The sequence below is a fragment of the Aedes albopictus genome, chromosome 2 (genome assembly GCF_035046485.1).
Source record: "Aedes albopictus strain Foshan chromosome 2, AalbF5, whole genome shotgun sequence".
Taxonomy (NCBI): Eukaryota; Metazoa; Arthropoda; class Insecta; order Diptera; family Culicidae; genus Aedes; species Aedes albopictus.
Window position 1 is genome coordinate 495,550,417 of NC_085137.1, and position 27,806 is coordinate 495,578,222.

The 27,806-nt window shown below is 37.7% G+C and overlaps 1 protein-coding gene across 16 annotated transcripts in view; it reads right to left on the reverse strand.

The window, feature by feature from the left end:
- The window catches only part of LOC109408373 (myocyte-specific enhancer factor 2), a 435,257-nt gene that overhangs the window by 38,605 nt on the left and 368,846 nt on the right, over positions 1–27,806 (reverse strand). For all 16 annotated transcript variants that reach the window (XM_062854306.1, XM_062854304.1, XM_062854299.1 and 13 more), the window contains 2 exons: positions 23,039–23,757; positions 7,193–7,396 (listed from right to left, as the gene is read on the reverse strand). In XM_062854306.1, coding sequence (XP_062710290.1) covers positions 7,193–7,396; positions 23,039–23,092 — 258 coding nt within the window. In that variant the 5' untranslated portion in view covers positions 23,093–23,757. The remainder of the gene's footprint in view (positions 1–7,192; positions 7,397–23,038; positions 23,758–27,806) is intronic.

Consider the following 27,806-nt stretch of genomic DNA (forward strand, 5'->3'; position numbering starts at 1 on the left):
TGAACATCCATAGATACTCCACCCAAGGCGGCTTTTTGCCGCGATAGGATCCTTCCATCCTCCTTCTCTAACTTTCAGTGGCACCGTGAGTTTCAAATTGTCAAGACCAATGAGGATCTTTGGGGCGACGTTCATATAATCCTGCAACGGCAAACCTTTTAGGTACGGGTACCTCAAAGCCAAGTTCCCATAACACATTGACTGCGATGGTAGCAAAAGTCCTCCTACAGTCCGAACATCCGTTAGTTTGAATCGTCTAATCGATCCAGCTCCGGAAACTTCCATACAAACTCGCTGGGATTTAGACTCGTTCCTCTTTATGTCTCCAGTCCATTGAAGACTCAATGGTTCTGTGGGACCATCAATTCCCAGCTGCTTAGCGATGACGTCTTCTAGAAGGGTAAGCTGGGAACCTTCGTCAACGAATGCGAACACGTGAACTTCGCACCCGTCCCCATATAAAGTGACCGGCATGATTCTGAAGAGTGGTCCTGCCGTCGGCTGCAGCTCTCCTAAATGGTTATTCAAAACGGCCACATTTGACGGTCCACTATTAGGGTGCAACAATGTATGATGTCTCATTCTGCAGTCTTCAAATTCGCATCCTTTCCATGTTTTGCATGGCCATCGTCCGTGTTGATTTAAGCACGTCCTACAAAGTCCATTCTGCTGTACTATTTTGTACCTTTCATCGATCCCCATTCGTTTGAACGTGGAGCAGTCCCAAATCCTGTGTCCTTCCACGGTGCAGACCACGCAACATTTCTTCGACGTCCGTTCGGTTGAGGCTTGTGATTCAGAATGGGCATGTAGAAACGCTCGTTCCTTTGGCTTCGTCTGGTTCGTCTGTTTGCTGGATTTTTCGGAGAAAACATCATCCGCTACCTCATAGGCCAGCTCCACCATCGTGGACATAAACTTTCCAAATGCAGTTAGATTTGGCTCGTGCAGTGAGCTCTTATACGCGGCCCATTTTAAACGGTAGTCCACGGGAAGCTTGGTAACTAGGTCGTGAAGCAACGACGGATTATTCAAATGGGAAACTTGTCCAACATTCCGTAAGTGCTCGACCAGGCTGTCAACTGCTAATCCAAATTCGATGATGCTGTTTAGATCGTTTGCCCTGGGGGGTGGCAATTGGCGAATGCGACCTGTCATCACACGTATCAGCGTTCCAGGACGCCCATACCGCATCTCCAAGGTCCGGATGACGTGGGGAACGCTGCTAGGGCATAGCAACTTGCTTCGTACTGTTTCTAATGCCTCGCCCTTCAAACAGCGCTGCAATCTGATGAGATTCTCATCATTCGAGAAACCACAGGTAGTGGTCGAACGCTGAAAGTTGCTGTACCATAATGGCCACTCTTCTGGACTGCCCGAAAACGGCGAGAGGTCTTTGCCCATGACCTGGCGTGCTGCAAGTTGTCGATTCGTTGGCCCATCATACTCCTCCGCTGGTAGACAACCACCTCCGTGTGATTTTGAAGCGTTGGATTCGGTTTCGAACACGTCCTCTACACGATCGTTTCTGGGTTGACCTTGCGAACGATATTCTCGTTGCGTCCGAATATTGGAGGCATCAACTCTGGAATCTTTGACCGGAACATCGATACCGCTTCTATCAAGATCCAAATCGGCCAGCTGCTGTCTTAAACCTGGTTCGATCCCAGAATGATGGGGTTGATGTAACGTTTTTATCGGAATCTTGTTGTGTGCAATATCGGCATCGGGAAGAAGTTCGTTGTTTCTTTGACGAGACGGTGGGCTGCTTGTGATTCCCGCTCGCACATTGCACCTGGAACGATGGCTGACGTGGACGGTTTAACTATCCCCTGCGACTGCCGGTCTGAATTCTCCAGCCACTCCACTACGCGTTTCCTCGAGTCCGCAACGCTTGACATTTCGCTCGTACGACTACTGCCACACTGCGATATCTGTCGTACCAGCTTGGCCTTATCTTCCAGCGATTGTCTTTTGATAGCCATCTGTTGCTTCCGATACGCCAGTTCTTCAGACATCTTTCGCTCCAAAAATTCCCTCTCGTCAGCAAGCTTCCTGGCTTCGAATGCCCTCTCCTTCTCCTTCAGTTCTTGCTCGTGCTTCAGTTGCAAATCCTTGATCTCCTTCTCCGCTGCTAATACTTCTTCCTGAATACGCTGTTGTTCTTCTAAAACCTGCATTTCCATCGCCAACCGCGCACGCACACTTGATGTAACACTTTTATCGCCAATCGTCTTCTTCGTCCTTCTGGACGTCTTACTCCCAGCCGTTGACTTACCAGATCTTTTGGTGTCCTTTTCAGGCACCGCCAGCTTGGAATTCCCATTCGATGCTACTTCACCTGTCTTGGATTGGATAGCCAGAACGTCTTTGGTTTGCTCCTTAACATGGCCACATTCACCTTTCATCAGGGGTTCGCAGGTCGAACAGTACCACTCCCGATTCTTGACTTCGGCATTCACTTTCGCGCATGAATAATGGTACCAAATCTGGCACGAATCACACGCGACCATATCATCAAATGAATCCGGTCGATCACAAGCGGTACAGCTCCTATGGGCCTGGGAATCGTCCCCTACTTTTGCCATTGTTCCGAGACACACTGGTATGAAAAATTCTAAAGGATATTAAACTGATTCTAAAAGCAACTCCGCAGCTGGTTTTTGGGTTGGGAACAGCTTTAGCTGAAATATTTAATCGTAAATCAAATTCATCTCCTAATAGCGTCACATATCATTCTACTTACAATTTTTCAGTTTTTCTTCCTGTTTTCCTTTAGGCTAGTTTTCAATCCGTTCTAATAGTAGGCTTTAGATCTAAGTATACAAAATAGGTTTAAATACAAAGTATTTCACGGATATTTATATATAACTGTTTACCTTCACCAGTAGCTAAATTATAATACGGGAAATAAAGAAATTCTTCCGAATATTTGGTGTTTTCTATATGCACAATCTAGAATTCACTTCGCTAATTCAATATCAACTTAATCCTGCTTATCATCATCCCTGACGTCTACCACCACATCTGCAGTCACTGTCAAAGTTGAAGCATCCCTCGCACAGTACGTTCCATGCGACCCCTGTGGTGCTTTGTCACATGTATTCGCCGGGGGGTACTCGTCGTCACATCTAGAATTTTTAGCTAAGTTCTGTAAAAAGCAGTTGAAAGCTAATAGAAAATGAGTCATATTACCGCTCTCATCTTAAAATTTGGTCGACCCAACTTCCAGCGACACTGCCGTAAGTTTATATTCATTTTTTAGAAAATTTGGCAACTTTGGGTTAAGTTTACATACAAATTTTTTGAAAAAGTTTCTTTTAAATCATGTTCAAAGTTTCTTTGACTTATTATCTTTTGAATGAAACCTAGGGTTTTGAAATCGGACGCAAATTGGCGGAGATAGGGCCTAAAAAAATGACATGTTTTTGAGGGGGTGACCCCAAACTTTTGAACGGGAGTGTATATTCGGCCTGCTGTTAATACAAACGATTGCAATCATCACTTCCTACCCCTTCCCCACATTGACCTGCCACCTGACGTAGCAGGCCCCATTATTGTTGCCTAAAATGAAAGATCACCAACACTCGCACACTGAAGATGCCAGCTAGTCCCCGGCTGATATCTCATTGGTTCCTTGTGTGAGTGTAGCTGGTCTGGCGATACTGGAGTAGCATCCACGGGCGGTCAATGCAAGCTCAAGCTCAAGCTAATCAGGATCTTATCTAAAAATGCCTAGAATGTCATCAACAAGAGCTATAACAAGTTGCGTAACCATCCCGTTTGTTTTGCGCTCCTACGAGTAATGAAAACACGTACAAAGAAATGGAGGTCACTTTGGTAACTTTTTTGACACTTTTTACCAAAATGAAGGTATTGGCAAATGGTCTCGCTAGAAATCAGCAGAATGGAGGTAAGAGCCACTGCCAACATTCAGCATGTTTTTTTTTTCTTGAAATAGGCCAAACCACAGAGAACAGACATCCAAGCTAGAATAAATTTTAACACGAAAGATGTGTAAGAACTCAAATGTTTTTAGCGTTGACAACACTAGCGCCACCATACAGCAAGTTGCCACAATCAGTGGTGAGTATACATATCTAGATAAGTTTCATATTCACCACTGACAACGGCATTGGAATTTATTGATAGCAGCGCCGCTACGGAATTGCCACTTGTGTTGCCATTTCAAATGACCGCTAAATTCCTTACACAGTTTCGTAACTGGACTTCGATGTATGTTCTCTGTGGTCAAACCAACAATAGAATGTCTCTTAAAATCTTGAACCCAGCAATGATAGATCTAGATAAGAGACAGATATGGATAATTATTGCATTTCCCTCATATATCACATATTCTACCAAAAACAAGTCGACGAAAATAATCTGGATGGACACATGATCACTCATTTGACTTTTGAGCGAAGCTGTGTTGTGCAGTTGGCCATGGAAACGAGTAAATTTTCTATAAATACGCATGAAGAAGTAATCAAGCGTTCATTATAAGTCAACTGCAAAAGCATTAGCTTTGGAACGTGCTCTGATCCAATCCACTGAATTGCATTCGGTGATTTTGGAATTTTTGAATGATTTTCAGATAAATCATAGATTTTTGTATTTATGAGTTTGCCGAAAATTTGAGTAGGATTCAGTAAAAATCTTGCCAAATGCCAAAAAGCTGACTCCACATAACATAAGGAGAATCGTCTATGAATCTTTGTAGGGCTTTGCTATGCTACTTCTCAAAATTTTTTGTTAGCAATGCACAGAAGCCATAAATGTGCTCTGGGAGGGGTTTTCGATGTACAATAATACCATTTTTCTGACATTCTCATTTCGTAAATATATACACTCAATGTGAGCCGAAGGTTCAAAATAGCGGCGCAATCGAGATTTTTTTTATCACAAATCGTTGTATACTAGAAATTTGTTCCACAAATTTTACCACCTCCCCCCCCCCCTCTCCCTGGCTATGCCACTGATGCGTAACTTTTATCTTACTCCCTTATTTCCATCTAAAACTTTATCAAGTAGCTTTGATGAGTGTAAATAAATAGTGTTAAAGTTAATTTCGTCGCTACAACCTGAGCAATGGGCCCATATAGCCGAGGCGGTAAACGCAAGGGTATTCAGCATGACCTTGCTGAGGGTGACGGGTTCGATTCCCGGTCGGTCCAGGATCTTTTCGTAAAGGAAATTTCCTTGACTTCCTTGGGCATTAAGTATCTTCGTGCCTGCCACACGATATACGCATGCAAAATGGTCATTGTCAGAGGAAGCTCTCAGTTAATAACTGTGGAAGTGCTCATAGAACACTAAGCTGAGATGCAGGCTTTGTCCCAATGAGGACGTTACGCCAAGAAGAGAGAGAGAACCTGAGCAATCAAGCAATGAAGCAGGAGGTAAATCTTTTTTTCTTTCCAGTAATTTAATACTTTGCCAAGCCTCTTAGCCGATCACGACTAGAACATGATATCAAGTTTACATCTATTGTGTTATGGTGTTATAATATTTTTCGATTGCTTATTATGTTATAAACTAGATGCAGGATGATGATAACTAAAATGGTAACAAAAAGTATACTGATCTAATCAAGATAATAACATATTTTGTTTTAATCAGATCAAAATTATAACAAAATGTGATATGAATTTCAGCCTCAAGATTACTAGTTTCTATCAAAATTTGATAAAATTTTGTAACTTATTTTCAAAATGTCAAATACTCAAAACTTAATTATAATACAATGAGTAATCAAACAACATTTATAACATAATGTGATACAATTGAGCTTTTGCCCGGTGTCTTTCATGAGCATACTGCCACCTGTTGGTAGAACCGCGCGAGAAATGTCGGCCATGATGGATTTCGATTTGTCATGTGTCTAACACGCACACCACTACACAAATCGCCTGTAATTTTCATTTGCATCATTCAGCAACGTGTACACTGTCAAACGTCAAAGCGATCAAACATTAGCGCATCTGGTGGAAGAATCGCGCAAATGAAATGAAATTTGAATTGGTAGTTAAATGCATGTGCCAAGCCGTTTTGAAGAGTGTTACGTCTGTTTGTCTGTGGTTCTAGTATTTTGAAACCACCAAGGATGCTGAACATGATTTTATCTCAATGAGTTATAAATATCATAGTTCGTTATAATTATGTTATATTTTCGTTACAATTTTCTAGTCGGGATCCTGTTAAAAGGAACCGCAGTCTCTCTAAACCGAGAGTGGCGCTTGAACTAATACTTTGTGTGCACTACCCAATCGCTGCACAAAAATTGCATCAAAATGCCTTCACTAATCCTACATTAGAGTTTTCGGCTGCGCGTATCCGGAAATCCTTTTGAATATCCCGTTTTTGAGGAAAACATAAACATTTACGGCACTGATTGATTTTATCTCAATCGTAATCAGACGTGTTCACTTCCAACAACAAAAGAAAAAACATAATAATAAAAGCAAAACAAATTGCGCTTGAATCCTTTGTATCGGATAGATTAGGTTAGTGGAAGAATTACTGAAAATAGTAACGGTCACCATACTTCATTTGACCCTCACGAACATAAGCGTCTAGTATAATTTCTTCATCAATTTGGTAGTAATGGGACCATTAACGAATCGCTCGAGCAAACAAAGGTATGTATTATTTGAGAAATCAGCACATAGTTTAACGCCGTCATTACGTCGATAGCTCACAGTAATATCAAAATAGTGTGAAAGTAAGCATTGCCAATCCAAAAAACAAAAGCACTCAGGTAACGGCACGAAAAGGTAGAAAGAGTAGTTAGAAGGTTAAGTAGTCAGGATCAGTAATGGGAAAGCGAGTAAACCAGAAGCACTAGAAGCAGAGAAACAAAACTCTAACGCAATCATTACGAAATATACTAAATAAGCAAAGGGGCTTGACTGGGTTGGATCAGTGGGAGTCAGTCGTTCAGGTGAGTGTGTGTTACTCAATGCAGTCCGTGTGGGACTGCACCATAGAGACGTGGGGAATGGGATAATCGGAGGAGGGGGGGTTCGCGGCTGTTATTATATTCTTGCTCAACTTTGTTTGAGTGTGTGTGGTGCACAGGTAATACTTTGCATGTGGAAAACCTAGCGGCGGCTCTCCACCTCACACACAGCACAGCACACTGCACAGGCACGGCACGGCAGGCACAGTTTTTCACACACGGGCGGCGTACCTCGATAATGTTCTTGTTCGTCAGCGATTCGTGCGGCTCGTTATACTCGGTGTACTTCAGCAGGACCTTGTCCATGTCGGTGCTCGCGTACTGGTACAGCTTGTTGGTGCTGCTGAAGATGATTAAGGCAATCTCGCAATCGCACAGCACCGACAGCTCGTACGCCTTCTTCATGACGCCGAATTTGCGCTTGTTGAACGTCACCTGTTGGAATGTGGGCGAGAGAAAGAGAGGAGAAAAGGAAAAATTAGCGGAGGAAAGCTTTAGAATTGTTTTAAATGGCGCGAATGCTTAGACGTCGCGCAATTAAAATCTATTATTAAACGGAGCCAATTATGGTATTTGCAGAATGGGAGCTTGACTGGTCACTGGCGCTAAGTTACTCAAACGGAAACTGTATAAGTGTATAAGATTTCTCTGATCATATCCTTTTAATCTCGTGACATTGTTTGTTACTAAACTCAATGTTTCCGATTATGTTTAAACACATGGACCAACCCGACACTAATGGGTTTGGGCTTAAGGGTCTTAGATTTTCAGAAACTTTTTCCGGCTATATGAACAAAAAAAAATTGAAAAAAAATCAGAGTCGCCTATTTTCCCGGAAAACTTAGGTGATTTTTTTTTGTTTTCCCCTGACACTACTTAATTTGAAAATTCATAACTTAAGAATGAAGCATCGTAGAAAAAAAGTTTTTTTTAGAAAACGAAAGAAAATTTTCTCAGAAATCCAGAAAAAATATGAATTGAAAAAAGTTTTCCACAAAATTTTCCACAGTTGAGAAAATTCGTAAAGAAAAACCGGAAAAACTATGACCGAACACGTGTTAAAATTTTCCAAAAAAAATATTTTCGAGAAGGTAAATTCATAAGCTTTAATCGCTGAAATTTTTGGAATGCACTTTTTTTTTTCGTTTTTGAGTTATGGCCAATTTTGTTGAAAAATGTCCATATGTGCCATATTAGCCTTTTCTTTGAAAAATCATAACTCAAGCACGAAGCACAGAAGAAGTTTTTTTTTATGAAAATGAAAGCAAATATATGCTGCGTACTTGGTCATTTTTCACAAAATTCGCCATAACTCAGGAACGAGAAAAAAAAAATGCATTTCAAAAACTTTAGCGATCAAAGCTAATAAAATTACATTTTCAAAAATATTTTTTTTTTTAATTTTCCGCGAGTTCGGGTATAGTTTTCCGGCTTTTCTATATAAATTTTCTCAACGGTAAAAAATGTTGCCACTTCATATTATTTTTTTTTAATTCCTGAGAAAATCTGCTTTTATTTTTATTTAAAAACTTTGTTTCTACGATGCTTTGTTCTTGAATTATGTTTTTCCAAAGTATGTAAGTAGTGTTAGGAAAAACAAAAAATCCACCTGAGTTTTCCGGGAAAATAGGCGACCCTGAATCTTTCTCAATTTTGTTTGTTCATATATCCATGAGTCCTGCCTGTGGAAAAAGTTTCATGAAAATCTGAGACCCTTCGGTCCAATTTGTACAATTATAAAAAAAATCCCCTAATCCAAGCTTGTTGGCAATTGCACAATGGGCCCAGAGTAGTATTAACGAAAATAAAAATGTTGTCTAATTTTGCCTAAATATTAAGTTTTCGATAAATGGTGTCTTTGTGGAAGTTTCTTAACATTTTTCTACTTTTTTCCCATTATTTTGAAATTGGCTGATCCAAACATCTGGTTTTTAATAGTTTTATAGACGTTTACAAAATGTTCCACAAAGTTGTAAAAGAACTTATTTGGATCAAGTTTGACGAAGAAACCATTATTCTATCTCTTATGGTTCCTAGCTTACATTTTTTTAAAGAATCATGTTAGGGTGATCCATGGACTTCATTCGTGAAAACTTTGTTCGGAACCCTTTAAGGACTATCAACGACGCATTTTTTTCTTAAGAGGTCAATGTTCTATCTCTCGTAGTTAATCAATATTGGCGTTTTTCTTCGAAAAATCCCTTTTTTCAAAAGTTCATACCTTAAAAAGAAGCCCAATGGATTTTCAATCGCTTGGTTGCATTGGAAAGATCGTACTCGTGTTCAAAATAAGATTTTTTTTTCAAGGAAAAGGTCAAAATCGATAAGATACAAACGTTTTCAACAAAATTATATGTTTGAATGCTTTAAAAGTGCCCAGAACAAATATTACAAAAAAAATCTTTGTTAGATAGATCGAAGTAGACTAGCCGGAAAAGATTGAACTTGTTTATATTCTAAAGTCCGTCAATTAAGTTAACCTAAAACGTAATTTTGAGCTAATTTCCAACAATTTTTTTTTACATTTTCAATCATGGATAGTCATAATGTCGATTTCTGGTAAATGTTGATGGTAGCGTAACAGCTTACTTCAATGAAGGTTCTACCCCGTTAGGCCGAATGCCGTTAGGCCGAATGGGTCGTTAGGCCGAATGGGTCGTTAGGCCGAACAGGTCATTAGGAGAAATGGGTTGATAGGTTGAACGATTGGCAACTGGATGGCAAGAAACTGTTTAAAGATTGAGGGATATGTTTTTCGACTTTAAAGTTTGGGTGACCATTGTCCATTCAAGTAAATTGAACAACACAGTAATATTTTTTTCGTGTTTCAAAGTCTCAATAAGGCTTATACCGAGCATAAGTTCAGAGTTCCAGTACGATTAAATTCAATCAAATCGAGTCCTCCTAAACGTAGAAAGAATAGCCTATGTTTAACAGAAGGAAAAATCTCCGATGAAATAAATATTAGCTGTACTACTTATACTTACTATAACATAACAGGTACTCTAGGAAAAAGGTTATGTTTAGAATACTAGGCTATACTAGGCTGTAATACTTATAAATGAACAGCTAAACTAGGAAGAACAGCCTATGTTCAAAAGAAGGAAAAATCTCGAGTGAAAAGGTTAATAGCTATAATTCTTACAGTTAGTATAACAGTTGAACTTGAAAGAACAGCCAGTGTTCAAAAGAAGGAAAAATCTCGGATGAAAAATTCATAAGCTGTAATGCTTATAGTGCGTATGTATAACAGTTAAGTTAGAAGGAAGAGCCTATGTTTTAAAGGAAGGAAAATATCCTATGTGAAATTTGATAGCTCTTATGCTTTTTTATTCTCAAAAACTTAAGCTAACTTTGAACTAGATACTAGAAAGAACAGCCTATGTTCAGAAGAAGGAAAAACCTCCGATTAAAAAATATTGTTGTTAAGCTTATATAGAGTAAAACAGAAAATTAAAAAAAAAACAGCCTATGTTCAGAAGAAGGTAACACTCTGATGAAAAAGTTAATGGTTGCAATGCTTAAACTGAGTAGATCAGTTAAACTAGCAAGAATAGCCTATGTTTTAAAGAAGGAAAAATCTCCGATGAAAAAATTAATAGCTGTTATTCTTATTAATATTTTTAACCACTTAACCTAATAAAAAACTTTTTTGTCAACTAGGGCACTACGTAAGCGATTCCAATTGACAGCTGCACTTACACTTTGCCACAGCTAGACATTTGCATAAATTAACTCCTCTCGTACACATTCAAGTTCGAGAGTAATAAGCGATAATGATGGAATGAGACATTATGGTAATGACACTTATAGAGCTTCTTTCCGAACATTAGCTTTTGTCTCCGACAATTAGTATATATTGGTCCTTCAACAATCCTTTCTAAGTTGGAACTTCATTTTACGATTATCTCCTCTCACGATTTCTTTAATTGACTCCATAACTCCCCTCATATGATGATTAGTTTGAGAGTAATATGCTACCCCCAGGTGTTCTTGTCGATTATTCGGCCTAACGACCCTTTCGGCCTAACGGAATTCGGCCTAACGGCATTCAGCCTAATGGCATTCGGCCTAACGGCCTGCTCCTATTTGTTGTAACTTTTTCCAGACATTTTTAAGAAAAGTTCTACAAAGTTATTCAATATGACAAAATGCGGGTTTATTCTGAAGACAGTAACTTTGTAGCTTCAGAAGTGACAATGTTTGCTGCTGTCATTTTTCCGTTCCAAAATTTCGATTTTAGTAGGATAAGTGTTCCAATTATGGCTATAGTACCAATGATTCGCCATAGTTGATTTTCACCCTCTAACGGTGTAAATCAACAAGAAAAAAAATGTGAACAACAGATCACGTTCACAAAAGATGGTTACACTCATTTAAACTCCACATTTTGCTCAAATTATGGTAGAAATAAATCATTTTTCTTAAAATTTTGACTTCCTTGCACCCTTTTTCGCCATAGTGTAACAGTTATAGCTGATTCCATAAGAAATGCATGTAAATAGTGCGAAAAGGAACCGAAGTTAAAAAATGAATCCATAACTGGTACAGGGTTCCTATCATTGGCACACACGCTGTAATAAATACTAAAAGTAGTTTTGGCTCCGTTTCTGTATTTTTCCTGTAAAGTATGGAAACTAAGCTATCTTTTAAAATATTGATGGCATTCGTTGGTCTTCTCGTTATTTTTGTACACATAGTTTTCCTTAGGTAGTGCCATAATTGGTACAGGCACCCTATTTGATGAAATAATTTATAATATAGTTGTTTTCGTTCAAATGCCTAGTCAGGACAAAACAAAATAAGTGCGCGTAGTGTTGTGACTGATGATTCCAAGCTTCCAAGGTTATTGCAAAACTGTCGAAGTCATGAATACGATCGGTAACGTTCCGAATTTCTTCGGCCCGAGAGCAACAGGAGAGACAAGCCGTGTAGGCCATCAATGACAGCATCTGGATTCTTTGGGATGGCAAACACTGACCCGAGGACCAGGCGGACAAAGAGTAGATGCAGGATGAAACACGCTAATCGTGTAGTTCAAGACACCCTGCCGAAGGATGACTGAACATAGACTCGAAAGTATAACTGCACAGGAAACCAATTGGGTGAGGTCCATCTAATTTTCCATTCACTATTTATGTATCATAGCATTGTACTATTTTCATTTTTATTATTTCGGGGCTTACACACACGGGGGGGTAGCCTAAGGCACTTAAATGAACTGATGACCGGACTTAAGTTCGTGGAGCAGCCAGACTTTTGTCATAAGATAGCAACTTTTTGTTGACTACCGAAGGGATTCAGCGATTTTATTTCGCCCTGCTACAACAAACCATCAGGTAGATCATTCCCTTCCGGAATGATTCTGCAGTAGGGTGGCCCACACTTATATGAAAAACAAAAAAATCGAAAAATGCCAAGTCTTACCTTCTGAATCAGTTGTTTTGGACTCCCAGAAGTTACGTTCAAAATTTGAGCGAAATTGGTTGAGCTTATGGGGACGCTCAAAACGCTTGAAGTTTGTATGGGAAAACTTGGCCAAATGTATGCAGAAATTTTAAGTTTTCGAATTTTACCGCTAGTTGGTGCTGTAAGCGTTCAATAATCACACCCTTTGGTATTATTGTAGGTGACTATATGCCAAATAACTTTGTCGAAGACCGCAAAGTGATCTGACGGCTGTGAAAAAAGTTATACCCTAGGCAAAGGAGGTAAGACTTGGCATTTTTCGAAATTTTTGTTTTTCATATAACTGTGGGCCACCTTATTCTGCAGTCATAGGTAGTCCTTGCGCTGATGGTGGGTACACTTCATCATCATCATCTTCATCATCATCAAGATAGTAACTTTGTAGCTTTGACATTTTTCAAGACTTTTGAAAATATATTTAAAAAATTAAATATTTTACGGCTTTGTCACAGAGGCTGAATGGGGCAAGATTTTTCAATTGAATATGAAAGAAGTTTATAATAGGTGTTAGATGAAATCGAATTTTCAAAAAACCCAAAAAGTATTGAAGATACAAAATAAAAATGAAGATACAACTTTGTCGTCTTTTAGGAAAACATATATTTTATCATCTACAATAATTTTGTAGAACATATAAAAATTCCCAAAAATGTATGGAAAAGTTACAATAAAAAAAAACCTTAGGGATCGTTTACAAAATATAACCCATATCTTTCCGAATGGTGCAGATAGAGCAAAAGTTTGTTCGACAAGTTTTCTCCCAATGATATTTCCAACAATTTTTTTGAAGACATCGGCAAACTATATTCACAAAAGTAACAACTTTCAAAAGAAGGGCTCTTGTCTATCAAACAACTCCTTCGAACAAACTCAGGCCAAACATTTCAATAGGTCCTATCTGCATTTGAGAGGCTCTCTTTGTTTACTTTCACTTTCAATTATTGCAATGTAATGGTACACTTTTCAACTATTTTTGCAGTACAAATCAAAAGACGATTGTTTTGACCATCGTTCAATGCAAGGAGACAATCATAATACAAATAAACAGCTGAGATATTAATGCAATAGAGGGAAACCAAAGAGAGCCTCTCTTCTGCAGATTGGACCTTTAGACATGTTTGGCCTGAACTATGCTTATAATTTCGTTTTTTCAAGCACAAAATAACGTATACCATGAAATTGGACTGCTTTTGAGCATTACTCATAAATTAATTTAAAAATTACTTCAAATAGCATATTAATATCTTCTGGAGAAACGTGTATTTTATCATGCAGAACAACTTTGTGGAACATTTGAAAATACCCAAAAATATCTAGAAAAAGTTAAGCAACAAAATAATTTTAAGGGGTCGTTCACAAATAACGGTCCATATTTCATGAAATTGAGTACCTAGATAGAACAAAAGTTTGTTCGGCAAGTTTTCTCATAATGACATTTTCTACAACTTTGCTGAAGACATTACCACGCTATCTTCAATTATAAAAAAAAAAATCCAATTTCTATCCCGCTTCTATGTTGATTAATCAAAGTGATACTTAAAAAAAGGGGCACTGATATACCAACAACTTCTTAAAAGACACTAAACCTATAAAATCAGCTTTTCAGGTCGAAAACGATTACAATCGATAAATTGGGCCTTTGGAAACAGTGTGGACTGTGCTAAATGCGAGATTGGAGGAATTTGTTTAACCATTATAAGCCGTAACTTCTAAAACAGTAGTATTTGTTGTGCTATGTTACGTAAACAGCGTGGCAGCTTACCCTAAGTCTTCACATACATAAGGGGCTGTTCATGAACCACGTGGACCAAATTTTGACCATCTCCGAATTTGCCTTAATATACAAAGTATAGAATCGGGTTTTCGACCATCTCCGGATTTAGCTGAACTGATCGGGAATCGAAAGCAAACACCCTCAGCAGTATCGTACACGTAGACCTAATGAGTCTACCGATACCGTGATCAATATTGTCCTTCAAGTTTCATTTTAGTAAGGTTTAAACTGCCGTGATGCTCCTATCTCAGTCCTATCTGTAAAAATTGAGGCATTGAGAAAATGGACTCAGAAATTTTCAAATTAGATTTTTATGTGGAACTTCGAAAAAACGCCATTCGCTATGACTTTTGCGAGCATTACGAAACTTCCACAAACTGTTTCAAATGTTAACACGTAACTGTGAAAAATACAAAACTGACTAACACAGTGTCCGATTTCGTACTGCAGGGAACACAAGTTCATAATGGGACTGACTTGCGATTACTTTTTATTATGGAACAATCTATTTTGATTTTTTTTATCTGTATTAACGAGATTTTTAGCCCTAGGCTAGTTCATCTCGGGACCCACGCTTTACTTCCCTTCCGAAGGAAGAACTCACATTTTGCGAGTTTGTCGGGAGTGGGATTCAATCCCAGCCAGGTCCTCGCCGTGATAGTCAAGTGTTCTAACCATCACACCAGGTCCGCTCCACAATCTATTTTGATGTTGTTTTTCGATTTCACTGAAAAAATCTTCATGAATGCAGATGAAAGATCACCCGAAGAAAGATCGAAAACGATCATTGGCCAAAATTCTAATGGGACTGACATGCGATTTACGGCAGTAAACTTGTTTGAACATTATCCCAAAATAAAAAGAAGGTTCAATTCGAACCACTTTTCCCTATCTTTTCCCCCGGAAGCGTAATATCCAACGAATAAAAGCTTCACCAGTGAGGCTTCGGCCGTCGTCCATCAGGTTGTTCGAGGCATTCTGTTCGACGAGATGAAAACGATGCCCCCGGGGGTGTTTCAACAACGAACTTCCAAAACAAACGGCGAACTGCTGCTGCAGGACTGGTAAACTGTTTTCACTCGAGAGTTTTCCAACAGTCACAGTTTGCTCAACTGATTAATTAAGTTTTTCTCGCCTAATTGTTTGATTGTGTGCCAGTTCAACCGGTTACCATGCTCACGTGCCATGGTCGCACGGTACCGTACCTAGCACCACCGGGAAAGACACAATCGCGGACAAAGAAACTGCCATGGAGACGCATGGTGCGTTACGAGGGTGATTTTTTTCCGAGTGGGTTGGGTTCGTGAACTAAACTGAATGGGGAACAATTATTTCATCACTACTACAGTCAGTGGTGAGGTGACCATTTTTGTGGTAGGTAGAAGATGTTTATTGCGTGATTTATGTTGTTTCGGTTTCAGAACACCGGCGCGTCCCAAACGCAATAAACATCAGAGTCTCCCACGCACATCTGCGAACCGAAGATTAACAGATCGCGTGTCTGTTTATAAAGAGTCAGCATTAGTTCGAAACGGTGGCAGGTGTCTCACTTTTCCAAAGTGATAATTGAGAAGCTGCCGCCAGGTGGTTGCATTATTGAAGAGTAACCGATTATACTTGGACAGCCGTAAAATAGAATTCTAATTTGTGTCTGAATGTTGGTGCTCGAGGTGCCTGATGCTTTAACGTGAACTACTACGGGAATGAATTCTTATCGTCGTGCGGGGCCACTTTTAAAATGCGAGACTACATTGGACACTTTTGAATATGGATTTTTTGAATTCAAAATATGGCTCAAATCTGTTTGATGTCTTTGGGACTATTATGAAACAATATTTGCTTCTTCATTTGGTTGAACTTGTTTTTCAAACAGACGCTTTATTGCTTGTCAGGACGCGAAAAAAAAAACATCGAATGAACCAAAAAATACATATAACGTATCAGAACATTTGCTCTGTAAGCATTGCTTCTACAATTCATAAATTTCAAAGGGTTGTTCAATTCATTCAAGATGTATCAACCTAGAATATACAAACGAATATTTGTATCGTTATACATAATAAACGACCGATTCACATAAATAAAGGATTGAAGGTCCCTTTTTAAAGGCTGTCTATTTAACAATATCACGCTACTCATAATACCAAAAGTAGCACAGAAGAATCTATAAGCGCCAATATTTGTTGGCGTTATTATTATTTATTGAAATCATATATGATATAGTATTCTACAGTATTGGTACAAAGTAGTTTTCTTAATAACCCTGAAGCAGTGTTGGTAAAATCACACTCAAAGCTCACTCATGAACCGCTCCTGCGTGAGCAAACTCGCGCGCGATTCTGAATAATTTTCTCACGCGCGAGATTTTCATGCAAAATCTCGCTCTCACGAGTCAAGCGCCGAAATCTCGTTCGCTTGTAAAGCGAATCCAAATCAATTTGAACGACATCCAATGTTGTTGTACGATAGGTTTGCTTTTGTTCTATCATGTAATCCTAAAAACTTCGATGTAAATAATAAGAACACCAAGAAATAACGCAATGAGTGAAATCGTGAGTCAACTCATGCATGATTTTTTCGGCGGTGAGTTTGGCGAGTCGCGCGTGAAACAACTCAAGCATGAGAATTGAGAATTTGAGTTTTTACCAACACTGCCCTGAAGTTTTAAATGCAGTTTTGTTATAGTTAAAGTAGCCCCCATCCGGTTCTATATGAGATGTATCCGATTTATGTATGAACAACTTTTTTGTTTATTTATCGATTTAGTTCAAATGTTTCATACATACTCACGATTATTATGTGTAAAAATTGTGGATATGCATTCACTACACTAGGAGTTATAATGTCATAAAGTTGAAAACCCATGAAAAAGTGTAAAAGAAGCCCAGCACGACGGTATCTGAATTTTCAAATGATAGCTTCACTGAGGCATTATCATACATAAGAGGGGATAAAAACGGATTTTTTAAAAGTGTTATTCGAAAACAGGTCTGTGTAGCCGTTTACTGGGACTTATCGAGCGAAAAAGATAAATTTGGCTTGAAGTGCTACGCCTTCCGGGGACCGTTTTTCATCAGAGTCATTGAATCCCGTGAAACTTGCAATTTTTGTCTTGTGAAGATGCCCATTCGGGTTAGTAACAGTGCCAACCTTAGTGCGACAGAGTGCCCATGTCGTAATGCAGCTTCCAATAATTGTTCCTAAGTGAGGTCCGCCCGCCCACCGTGTGGTGTGCAAAGTGCTGATTGCATCCTTAAAAGTCGTGAAAAATTAGTTCCATATCTGATAAAACATTGTTAAACCGTGCTAGCCGAAACCACTGCTGCGTTGCAGGAAATATGAGAACGATCCATTGCACCTTTTGGGATCTATGAAACAGCTGGATGGAACAAGACGACCTGGTGAGATCTTTCTGATTTACCTATTAACTTTAAAATCATAAATTTCTGAAATGAAAAAAAATCTCAAAATTGATGTTATAATGTCCCTTTTTATCGTCAAATAGATAATATGTTCAAATAACTGCATTTAAAGTTATATTTGTTTTATCTCGCTTTAACCCTCTAATACCCAATCCCGCCTTTAGACGGGGTATAGTTTGAGCATTTTTGTAATTTTTGTTTCGTGGAAAATCAAACTTTTTATATTTTTGGCTGATATTTAGGGCTGTTCTGTATATCTCAAAATGGTTTTTGATGTATTTTGAAGCGTATTTACATTTTTTAAAAATCATTGAAAAAATAATGTTTTAGTCACCTTTTAGAAGTCATTGTTTATTTTGTATTGAATCGCTACAATTAACATATTTTAAATTTTTCCCAAATCATTCTATCCATGTTTAATAGTTTAAGGGAATCGAATACACTCTAAAATTATTTTCCTTAAAATTACACGGAAAATAAAATTTAATTAATTTAAATTAAATTTAATTTAATTAAAAAGAATCATCTTCCAAAACATGTTTAAATCGATTTTAGATGACGAAAAATGATATTTAGATCGAAATCAAAAATTTGGGTATTAGAGGGTTAAAGAGCGAGTAAAGGTGTGCAAAATATTATGTATTTCAACAACAATTTTATATATTTATCCAAATATCATTGCTTGGGTCACAAAATCATGTTGCAATTGTAATTCGTTGCGATTATCGCCAGATCCAACCTTGGTTCAGGAAGAAAATGATTTAATATTTTATGATAAGATTTTCTAAAATTATAAATTCATTTTTTTTTTAAGAATTGCATATTTTTATTGAGTTTTCTATATGGGCTAATTTTTCTGTACATTCGGGGAAGGGCACATAACACTTTTTCTCGTTTTAGAGAGCGAGTAATGGCGCTTAAGCCTAGGCTTTGACATCACACGGAGAAATGCCTGTGCCCCATCCCAGGAGAAGGGACGCCAACTGTAACGGAGTGTGCATAAACCTTCTTAGCAGCCTAAAACCCCTAAAACGAAACCTTTGGTACGGTTGTCCCCGTTTCTTCCTTCATTCAATTCAAAAAAAGGTTCGTCAATCATGTTATTCATAAGTGGATAACCTGATGGCCTTAAATTTTTGAATTATCTTCCAACCCATTAGTCTGCACAGTGGGCCTGGCCATTTCAACCTTCACGTACCCGACCCCCAGCATCTCATTTTCAAAATGCTGGCGTTTCGTCAATTTTCATCCAATTTTTTTGAAGTTGCCCTCTATCGATCATAAATTAATGCAAGTTTATAACAACGAAGTGGCCATGCAATACCCGGAACCATTCCGAAGATATTCCGGATTGTACTGGGGTCAGGGAGGGTGCCGAAATGACTAAAAATGATTATTTCGTGTATTATTGCGTTTGAACCATCGATTTTTAGTGGAATTTTTGATTTTTTTTTTGAATAAGTTGACCCATCCGGATCATCGTGGCAGGTTCCGCGGGGGCCTTATTTGGGACACTTCTGGTTTTCATCCAAAACATGTCATGCGACATATCAAACTTCATGATTTCGAATGACTGAGTCAGAAACGATACCCTGAAGTCTGTATCAACTAATATGGTTACCCCGGAACATCTAGCATAGGTTCCACGGGGGGTGACATCGGGGACAATTCTGGTTTCCAACCAAAACATGCCATGCGACGTATCAAATTGATTTTGAGAGAATGGGGCAGAAAAAATTGACTGAAGTATGTAGCAACTAATATGGCCACTCTGGAACACCTGAAACAGGTTCCGCGGGGGCCTCTCATACACAATAACACACGAAATAATCACTTTTAGCCATTTGGCAAAACAAAACCCCTCACCCACTCCCAGACCCCAGTACAATCCGGAATATCTCCGGAATGGTTCCGGATATTATATGGTCATTTAAGTGTTATAAACTTGCACCAATTTATGATCGATTGAGGGGGACTTCTAAAAAAATGGATGAAAATTGACGAAATGCCAGCATTTTGAAAATGAGTTGTCGGAGGTCGGGTATGTGAAGGTTAATATTTGTATCATATCTCTGATATGCTGCAAATATTAATGCTGACAAGAAAATATCAAATCAATTGATCAATTGATATTTCCAGGATGCTTTTCAATACTGGCTGTGCAAGCACTAGAATAGAAAAATTGCCCTAGCAACCAAAGCGGTTGCATACTTCCAGGTCATTTCTGGCGATAAATGACTGCAAGGCAGGCAAACGGTTCCTAGCACGGACATCAAAATGCAGCCGTCTTGCATTAAAACCCTATTCAGGATGGCCAATTAGGATTAATTTTCCTAGACAAAATTATGAACACAGAACAAAGACTGTTAACCAGAATGCAGATCAGGCGCACAAAACAAAAACTCCAGGATGACTGATGGACCTAGAACAAATATGAAACCTCGTTATCCTGTGATTGTAAATTCTTGCCCATTAGGGTAGCAGGCCAAATTTTATATTTGGTGTTGTATTGTATCAAATTTTTGTTTTATGTGTGTGTCAATTTGTGACGTCGTGTCTTGTTGTACATTTGTAGTGTTCTGTTTTATTTTTCGCGGCTGGACGTCAAGTGAAAAATAAAATAAAGCAATTGTAGGGTTCCATGTCATTTCACGTAACAATATCTGAAATAACAACTACACCCCTAGATGACTGTTTGCCGAAATTTTAAATGCAATTTCTGGGGAAAACAAATATAGAAATATCAGCAGTAATACCTGAAAGGCACTTGCAGAAATTCTTGAAAGGACCTGTAGAGCAATTCTGAAGGGAGCACAGCGATTACGGTACTGACTGATTCCGTTCTTCATGTTATCTTTCGTGCACAGGTTTTAAATAAACAAATAAATGAAAAAAAACAACAACAAAACAAGCAGCCCTACTAACATTTTTGAGTCAAACAGTATCGAGGAGGTTATTAAAACCATCATTCAGGTTTTATAATAGCTGTTGAAACCTCTCCAAAACTTATTGGTCTTAGAATTGTTGCTAAGAACCGCTTAAATACTCTGTTTTGAGTAGGATGTACCAGATTTCGTTCCAGGGTTTCTCCAGGAACTCCATAAATGATTTCTGGACTACTTAAGGAATCCCTAGGAGGAAATCCATGCCTAAATGAATCACAGAAGAAGCCAGCACCTAGAAGAATCCAGGAAAGAATTTCCGGAGAAATCACAAAAAAGAGCTCCAGAAAGAATCACTGAAGGAAATCCGGAAGAGAATCACAGAAGAAACTGCTAATTAATTTTAAATGGAAATCCTGGAGGAATTTCAGAAGGATTTTGTAGAAGAACTTCTGGAAGAATCCTAGACTTCTCGAAAAATTCCTGAAAGAGCTCTTGAAGGAATCTCAAAAGAAGGAACCCCAGAAGGAACTTCTAGAAAAATCAAAAATATAGGTACAACTTCTCAAAAGTAAACATTCCAGAAGCAACTCCCTTTTTTCTTTTTTTATAGGCTCCTTCGTGGAGAATACAATACGGGTCCAAAACAACAAAATGGCCAAAAATGCATTTAAAAAAATTGTGTAACTTTAACTTCTTCTACATCTTTTAAAGTTTATTATGGATTTATCCGAAAAAAATTCTGGCGTAAAAACAATGAACGAAAATAAAATATGGATAATGTATCAAAACATTTAAAAGTTACAAATGGTCATTTTCTCTATATTAGGCTTTCATCAGCCATTGAAGATTTTTTAGCAGTAATACCATACTTTCTTATGTTTTGAAACATTTACTTTTTGGTATCAGGGTTTCAATCCAATTCCCGTCTAGGCAAGCACCGACCAAAAATGATCGATTTTATTATTGCATAATACGCTCCATGACCAATTTATAAATTAGCTTCCATATCATGTAAAAAAATTGTGAAGGAACTACAATTTTTATTACATAATATGATTGAATAATTGTTCCTCGAAATCTGTTTCCGTCAAGTCCCAGTTTATTTCAGATACAATCTGATTTCAATACCCGACATACTTTGTACGTGACATTATGGTGCAAAGTATAATCAAAAATTATGATTTGACCGTAAGAGTTTATTCGAAAAGTCGGTCAAATTTTTTGCAATCCAAATCAAATCATGTGTTGAAAGTACGATTGTACAGAAACTTTTAAATTGAGATGGATGTAGCTATAGAATATCGACCAAAATATTTCAATTAATATTTTTGCCTGCCAGATAATAATGCGCCATCACAGCGCAACGAAGAAATCTGTCTCTGTTGTTGTAAAGTAGAGTTTCGAACTACTTGGGCACCCGCGTCAATTTCCGGCACCTCACAGCAAAACAAATTAAAATATCACTTGCCGCATATTTTCCAAACACTCTTCCGTGGGTAATCTGAATCAGATACCTTATTACGTGAACTTGTTGTTAACAGTGATTGTTTTGAAGATTTTCTGCCGGAAAGTTGATTTTGAACGAGTTTACTGCACCTAGTCCAGCATCAATTCTCGGCACCAGTGCCGAACTTCCAGCAAAATCATATGGGAAATCACTTCGGCACCCATCTTTGGCTGACAAAGTGCACTCGCCTGCGTGTGATAACTGTTTTGAGCACTTGTGCGGCAGTTGAATGAAGTGGACGAAAACGGTCGTTTCGTTGTGAATTTATTTAATGAACAATTTTGTTTACCTGTGATGCCGGAAATGGGGTCAAAAACCCTACGATGTTTTGTATGCAGACAATCCACGCACACATTTGCTTGCAACCTCCTTAAGTGATGACAACTGCAAACAAACATTTTACTGACGGGAAAAAGCGATTGATTTGATGAATTGCACAGCTTTTGCTGCCAATCTGCAGCAGTGAAAATCAACTTTGAAGTGACACATAGCTTTTGTGCGGAGTGAATTGAAAGTTGGTTCAACAAGTGAATCTGGCAAAGTAAAAATTGAACGGTGACGAAGAACAATTCGGCTAGCTGCTGCTTTGATGCGGTTGCCTTCGGCATACGCAAAACGAAAAAAAAAATGTGAATGCATAAGTGGAGTGAAATTGAAACTTGAAATTTTGCGTAATTCTTCGATTTTCAGTGCTATGGGGGCTGGTATTTCATAGTATACATCTTTTTGCTTCTATCTAATAAGTCATTTGCAAAGGTAAGTTGAAGTATCTTAAATAACTGACTATTTTTTATTTGAAATGACGGGAATTAACGCATACGACAAAGTAAATTGCTACCATATATATTTTCTAGTTTTAACAGTAAAATTTAAGGTTTTGGAACTTAATTTTAGTTCTTCAATTCGTATAGAAGATGAAGATCTGAGACACAAAAAAAGATAACAATTACCAGTACAACTAGTAATGACACTGACAAAATTCACTAAATATCAAAATCTATTTCAAACGACGTCACCTACCTGCCGGTTCCGTTCGTCCGTTATCCGTGAGATCTGTATCTTTTTCCGCCCCATTCTGTCCGCTGCGACACTGTAACTCTTTGCTGAACTGCTGCACCGCCGTCAGCCGTGGACACAATCTGCTAATTTACGTCCTCCAGCTTTACTCCGAGAATTGATTGCCCAACGCCGCCGTGGTAGCGGTTGTGATGGCAGCGCAGTATTATACCCCACACTAGATCAAAAAACCTTTCTCGGTACAAAAACACGTAACCGCCAACGCTTGCATTCAACGATCCAAACAAAAAAAACAACACTTCACAATACCGGAATCGTAACAGAAATATGTCGCACTGCTAGCCGGTGGAAAATAGCACTTGCTTAGCTTTTCCCCCTCTCACCGCGCACCAAGGAAACACACAAAACCGGTAGCACACTCCACACTGGGACCCTCCTGGCGGAAAAACCTGAGGTCGGGTCTCCCGCTTTGAGACGTGATTTCTTGCTTCCTTCTTCTTGAATGCTTCTCACGCGCGCAGCAGTTTTCCTCTTCTTTCCCTCCTTCACTCTTCTTCTTATTCTTCCGATTCTACACCCAAAGCGGCAGGAAGTGTTTCCACCTTAAGCACAAGTTTCATAACACAGCTGCTGTTTTCCGGTGTTTGCTGGAAACGGTCGTAGGTTGTTCCGGCCGATCCACAGCCGAGAAAGAAGGGGGACACGACACACCAGCGCACGATCTGCAACGATAGAATGAGAAAAGACCGAAAAAATAAAGTCAGCATGCGACTGGAATAAATAGTCGATATAAATATTCAGTTTGTTTTTGCTTGGTATGTCGAACATTTCCCCCTTTCCTGTCCGAGCGCCGGGGAAGCATGCTACCGGCGCCATAAGTAACGTTTAGAAATGCGTGTTTCGGTGGAAAATGGCATGATCGTAAAGTGGTTCTCGGGGTTTCCCTGTTATCCTTTTGCGACGAACGACGGACAACGGCGTTTGTTTTTATGCCGTGTTTTCATCATGTTAGGTCAACACTGAATGGCGGGGATAGTTTTCAGTGGTCGACCACGCGCTGTGCTGGCAGCATAATAAACCAGATTGGTGGTCCGTTGTTAATTGGAAGCATGTTTGGCATTTGGAAAATCTATAATAAAACAAACCGGTAGAATGCAAATCAGAATTGTTTTTAGGTTTGTTTTCCAGCTGATTCCATGTTCAGGGATAAAATTGACAAACTGGACACGTGAGGTAGAAAGGTCTTAGTAAGCAATTTTTTAATTTTAAGTACTTTTTATGGTTTTGGGTTTCATACAAAAAACCTTTTCGAGGGAAGTTTTTTATGAACGAAAAACATAACCCTCGACTTAACTCGACATCTACATTTTCCTTTTTTCCTCATCAGAACCAACCGTCCCAATGGCGCTAACCAACACATTTGCGACGAACACCTACGATGGGAACTCACACCACGCTCATGCGTTTCAAAGCTCCATAGCATCCCAAAACACGTTGCCGTCACTCCGACGCCGAAATTATGACACTCACTGCTGAATGACCATCATCAAGGTTGGTCCAAATGAGGGTCAATTTGTTTAGTATTGGTGCACGGCGCTACAAATACAAATATAGCACAATATGAATGTAAGGCGTAGAACAAAAATTCATGCAGTCAGAGCTGCGTGTTTCATCGTGTGTTTCAACAAAAGGAGACGCTCGCTGCTGTTGGATGTTGTTGGTACTTCCAGAAAAGATGATTAGATTCAATTGCTTTGGCGTGATTCGTATCTGTTTTGATGGTTGACGTTTGTCATTTAAAATATTGGTATTAGGCATTAACTATCCTAAAATTGCACAACACTAAGGTTGGGTACAGCAAAATCGTAAAAATGGAGAAAAGATTGAAAATTGAACTTTCGAGTAGAAAAAAATACTTTTCCTTTAATTGTTATCACTTTCTCAATTCTTGACAAATTTTCTATCTTTTTGTATTATTTCCTTGCGAAGTAACTGAAAATTTCATTCTAAATAACAGTGCATATTTCTACTTGAAGTGGCAATTTTCGGAGTGTTCTGAACCAAACAGTATTATCATTTTCAAAACGCCGGTGAAAATATTTAGAGAAAAATTTTCTCGTTGTTCCGTAACACTTTAACCGCCAAAAAAGTGTGCTCAACTTGAATTGTACATGAAATAATTAAGTTTTTAAGCAAGTTTTGGCAGATTTCAGTAGAAAGCATCATAAAAATTTATAATTTTAGAAGATTGTTCACAAGTCTAAAACTTCAAAAACATCTTTCCAAATATGCCAAAAGAATCGAATCGGTTTATCAGATAAAAAGTTATATAGACCTAATGTAATGTTGTTGCAGTATAGATCCATTGGCTGCCACAGAGCATTTTCAAGATAACAGGGGATTTCACTATACAGCGTTAACCGCTGATTAAATATCAACCTGATTAAACGTCGCGGTCTCCAAGGCAATCTTGGATTATTTAATTCGCAATTTCATGAAAAATTTCAATATACATACAGATAATCGTGGCTTACGTAGTTATTTAATCTGTTTATTGTATCTCCTAAATATGTTGTATTTTAAAGATCTCCAGAAGTAAACGTTAGAAGTTTTTTTTTATCTGAATGAATATTTTTAAGGATTTTAATTCTTGGCTAGCGAGGGTTTCGATGCATGAATTTTTCACATTTAGTAGGGTTGTAGGGAATAGGATTGAATCTGAAGTCCTCAGCATGAAAAGCATGTGCTTGATCTGTCACAACTGGTCCATTTTACTTTTTGGAGATTTTTGTAAGGAATTGGTGAAAAAAACTAAATTTAAAAAAAACTTCGAAATGGGAGAAAACTCTTGAAAAATTATCAATAAAATTATATTGCTGTTAAATGCCAAACATTTTCAGGAAAAATCTCTGGAAAATCTCCATATTCTGGAGAAGTTTTCTGAAAAGATCTCAGACAGAACTCCCTGTTAATCTCAGAGGAAAACCCTGGGGAAATCTTAAAAGGAACTCCGGGAGGAACCCGTGAAAGAGCTTCTGGAATAATCCTTGACTTCTCAAGAAAACCCTGAAACATCTCTTCAGAAGGAGGATTTTTTCAGATATTTTTTTAATATGACACAAATTTTGTACAAATAATCAATTAAGATGTAAATTATGAAATGGAAAGTAATTTTGTTGCAGAATAGATTTATCGGTTCCCTCAGCACAGTTTTAAGATAAAATATTCTAGTTCAAGAGCTCCAGAAGCATTTTTGTACGGAATCGGTGAAAAAAATCCTGAAAAAAAAATTGGTGGAATTTAAAAAAACTCTCCGTATTCTAAAGAAAATTCAAAAGAAATCATTTGACTAATTGAATTTTAGTGTATGATCAAGCCCTGAGTTATAAAACGTGAAACAAATACAGTGGAGCGGAAGTTTGTTTAACTTACCAAAAAGGCTGACGATTTGAATACGATTTTTGTTTTATTTTAAAGAAAAGTGGCTCTCTTCATACACCTCATTCTCCGTAATTGAGTTGAAATTGTCATTGTAACTCACTGAAATATTATATTTCAAATTAACGTTGAGAAAAGGTTTTTTTCTTGTTGAAAAAAAAAAATACAAATTTTCATTATATTTTCAAAAATTTCTAAAATTCAAGAAGATTGTCCAATTGTCTCACCAATATCTCGACTTCCATAGATCTGAGGTAAAAATTATGTTCAAATAATGGAAACATATTATATTCAGCTACCTATTGGGGTGTCCCGAAAAAAATCGTTTGTTCTTTTAGTTTTCACCCAAGGAAGATTTATGAGGCAAAACACATTTAAAAATTGTGTATTTGAAAATTGATTTTCATGCATTTTGAACAAGGACATGGATGCTAGGGACTTGAAATGTAAAAAAAAAAAACCCAGTAGGCAGAACAAAGCTTTCCGGGGACAGCTAGTATATTTATGTTTATTTTTGTAGAACATTTCAATTTTCTAAAAAAAATATTTAGAGGTTCTGCCAGGGCGATTTTTGAAAAATGACCCCTTTTCTTGAAAATTCTCAAAAAAAACATTTTTTCGTATATTTTTTTTCAACTTCCGATTTTTTTTTCTATATTTTTTTTTATTTTTCTATGGGCCTCTAGACAATCACCCTTCACGTTTTTGAAAAAAAATGGTTTTGAAAAAAATGTTTATATATTGCCGGTATTATTTTTTTTTGGTATGATAAAAAGGATGTTTTTGAGCATTTTTAATCAAATAAATATATGTACTATTTTTTTACTTTCAACTACGAAAGTTTTATCTGTACTTCTATTAACAACTGATACTATTTATACGTGTAATTCTTTAAAAAAAAATATTTGAAATATCTTGTGTAGAAGCTGAGATATTACGCTTTTGATGAAAATTAAAAAAAAATGTTATCAGAACAAAAAAATTCTGCCGTCAATATAAAAGCAATATTCCAATAACATTCAAGAGGGCCGGAGATTATAGAAAAATACAAAAAAAATGAAAAAAATCAGAAAGTGAAAAATTATTACAAAAATATGAGTTTTTTGCGAATTTTCAAGAAAAATGATCATTTTTGAAAAATTGTCCTGGCGGAATCTCTGAAAGATTTTTTAGAAAATCGAAATATTCTACACGCAAAACAAGAAAAGCTACCAAAAATTGAGATATGCCTTTTCTACCAATTTATGTATTAAAAACGTACAGAAAATGTGATAAATCATAATCCATTCGTTGTATTAAGATGCACTACACGGTTCCATAGCTTCCATACCAC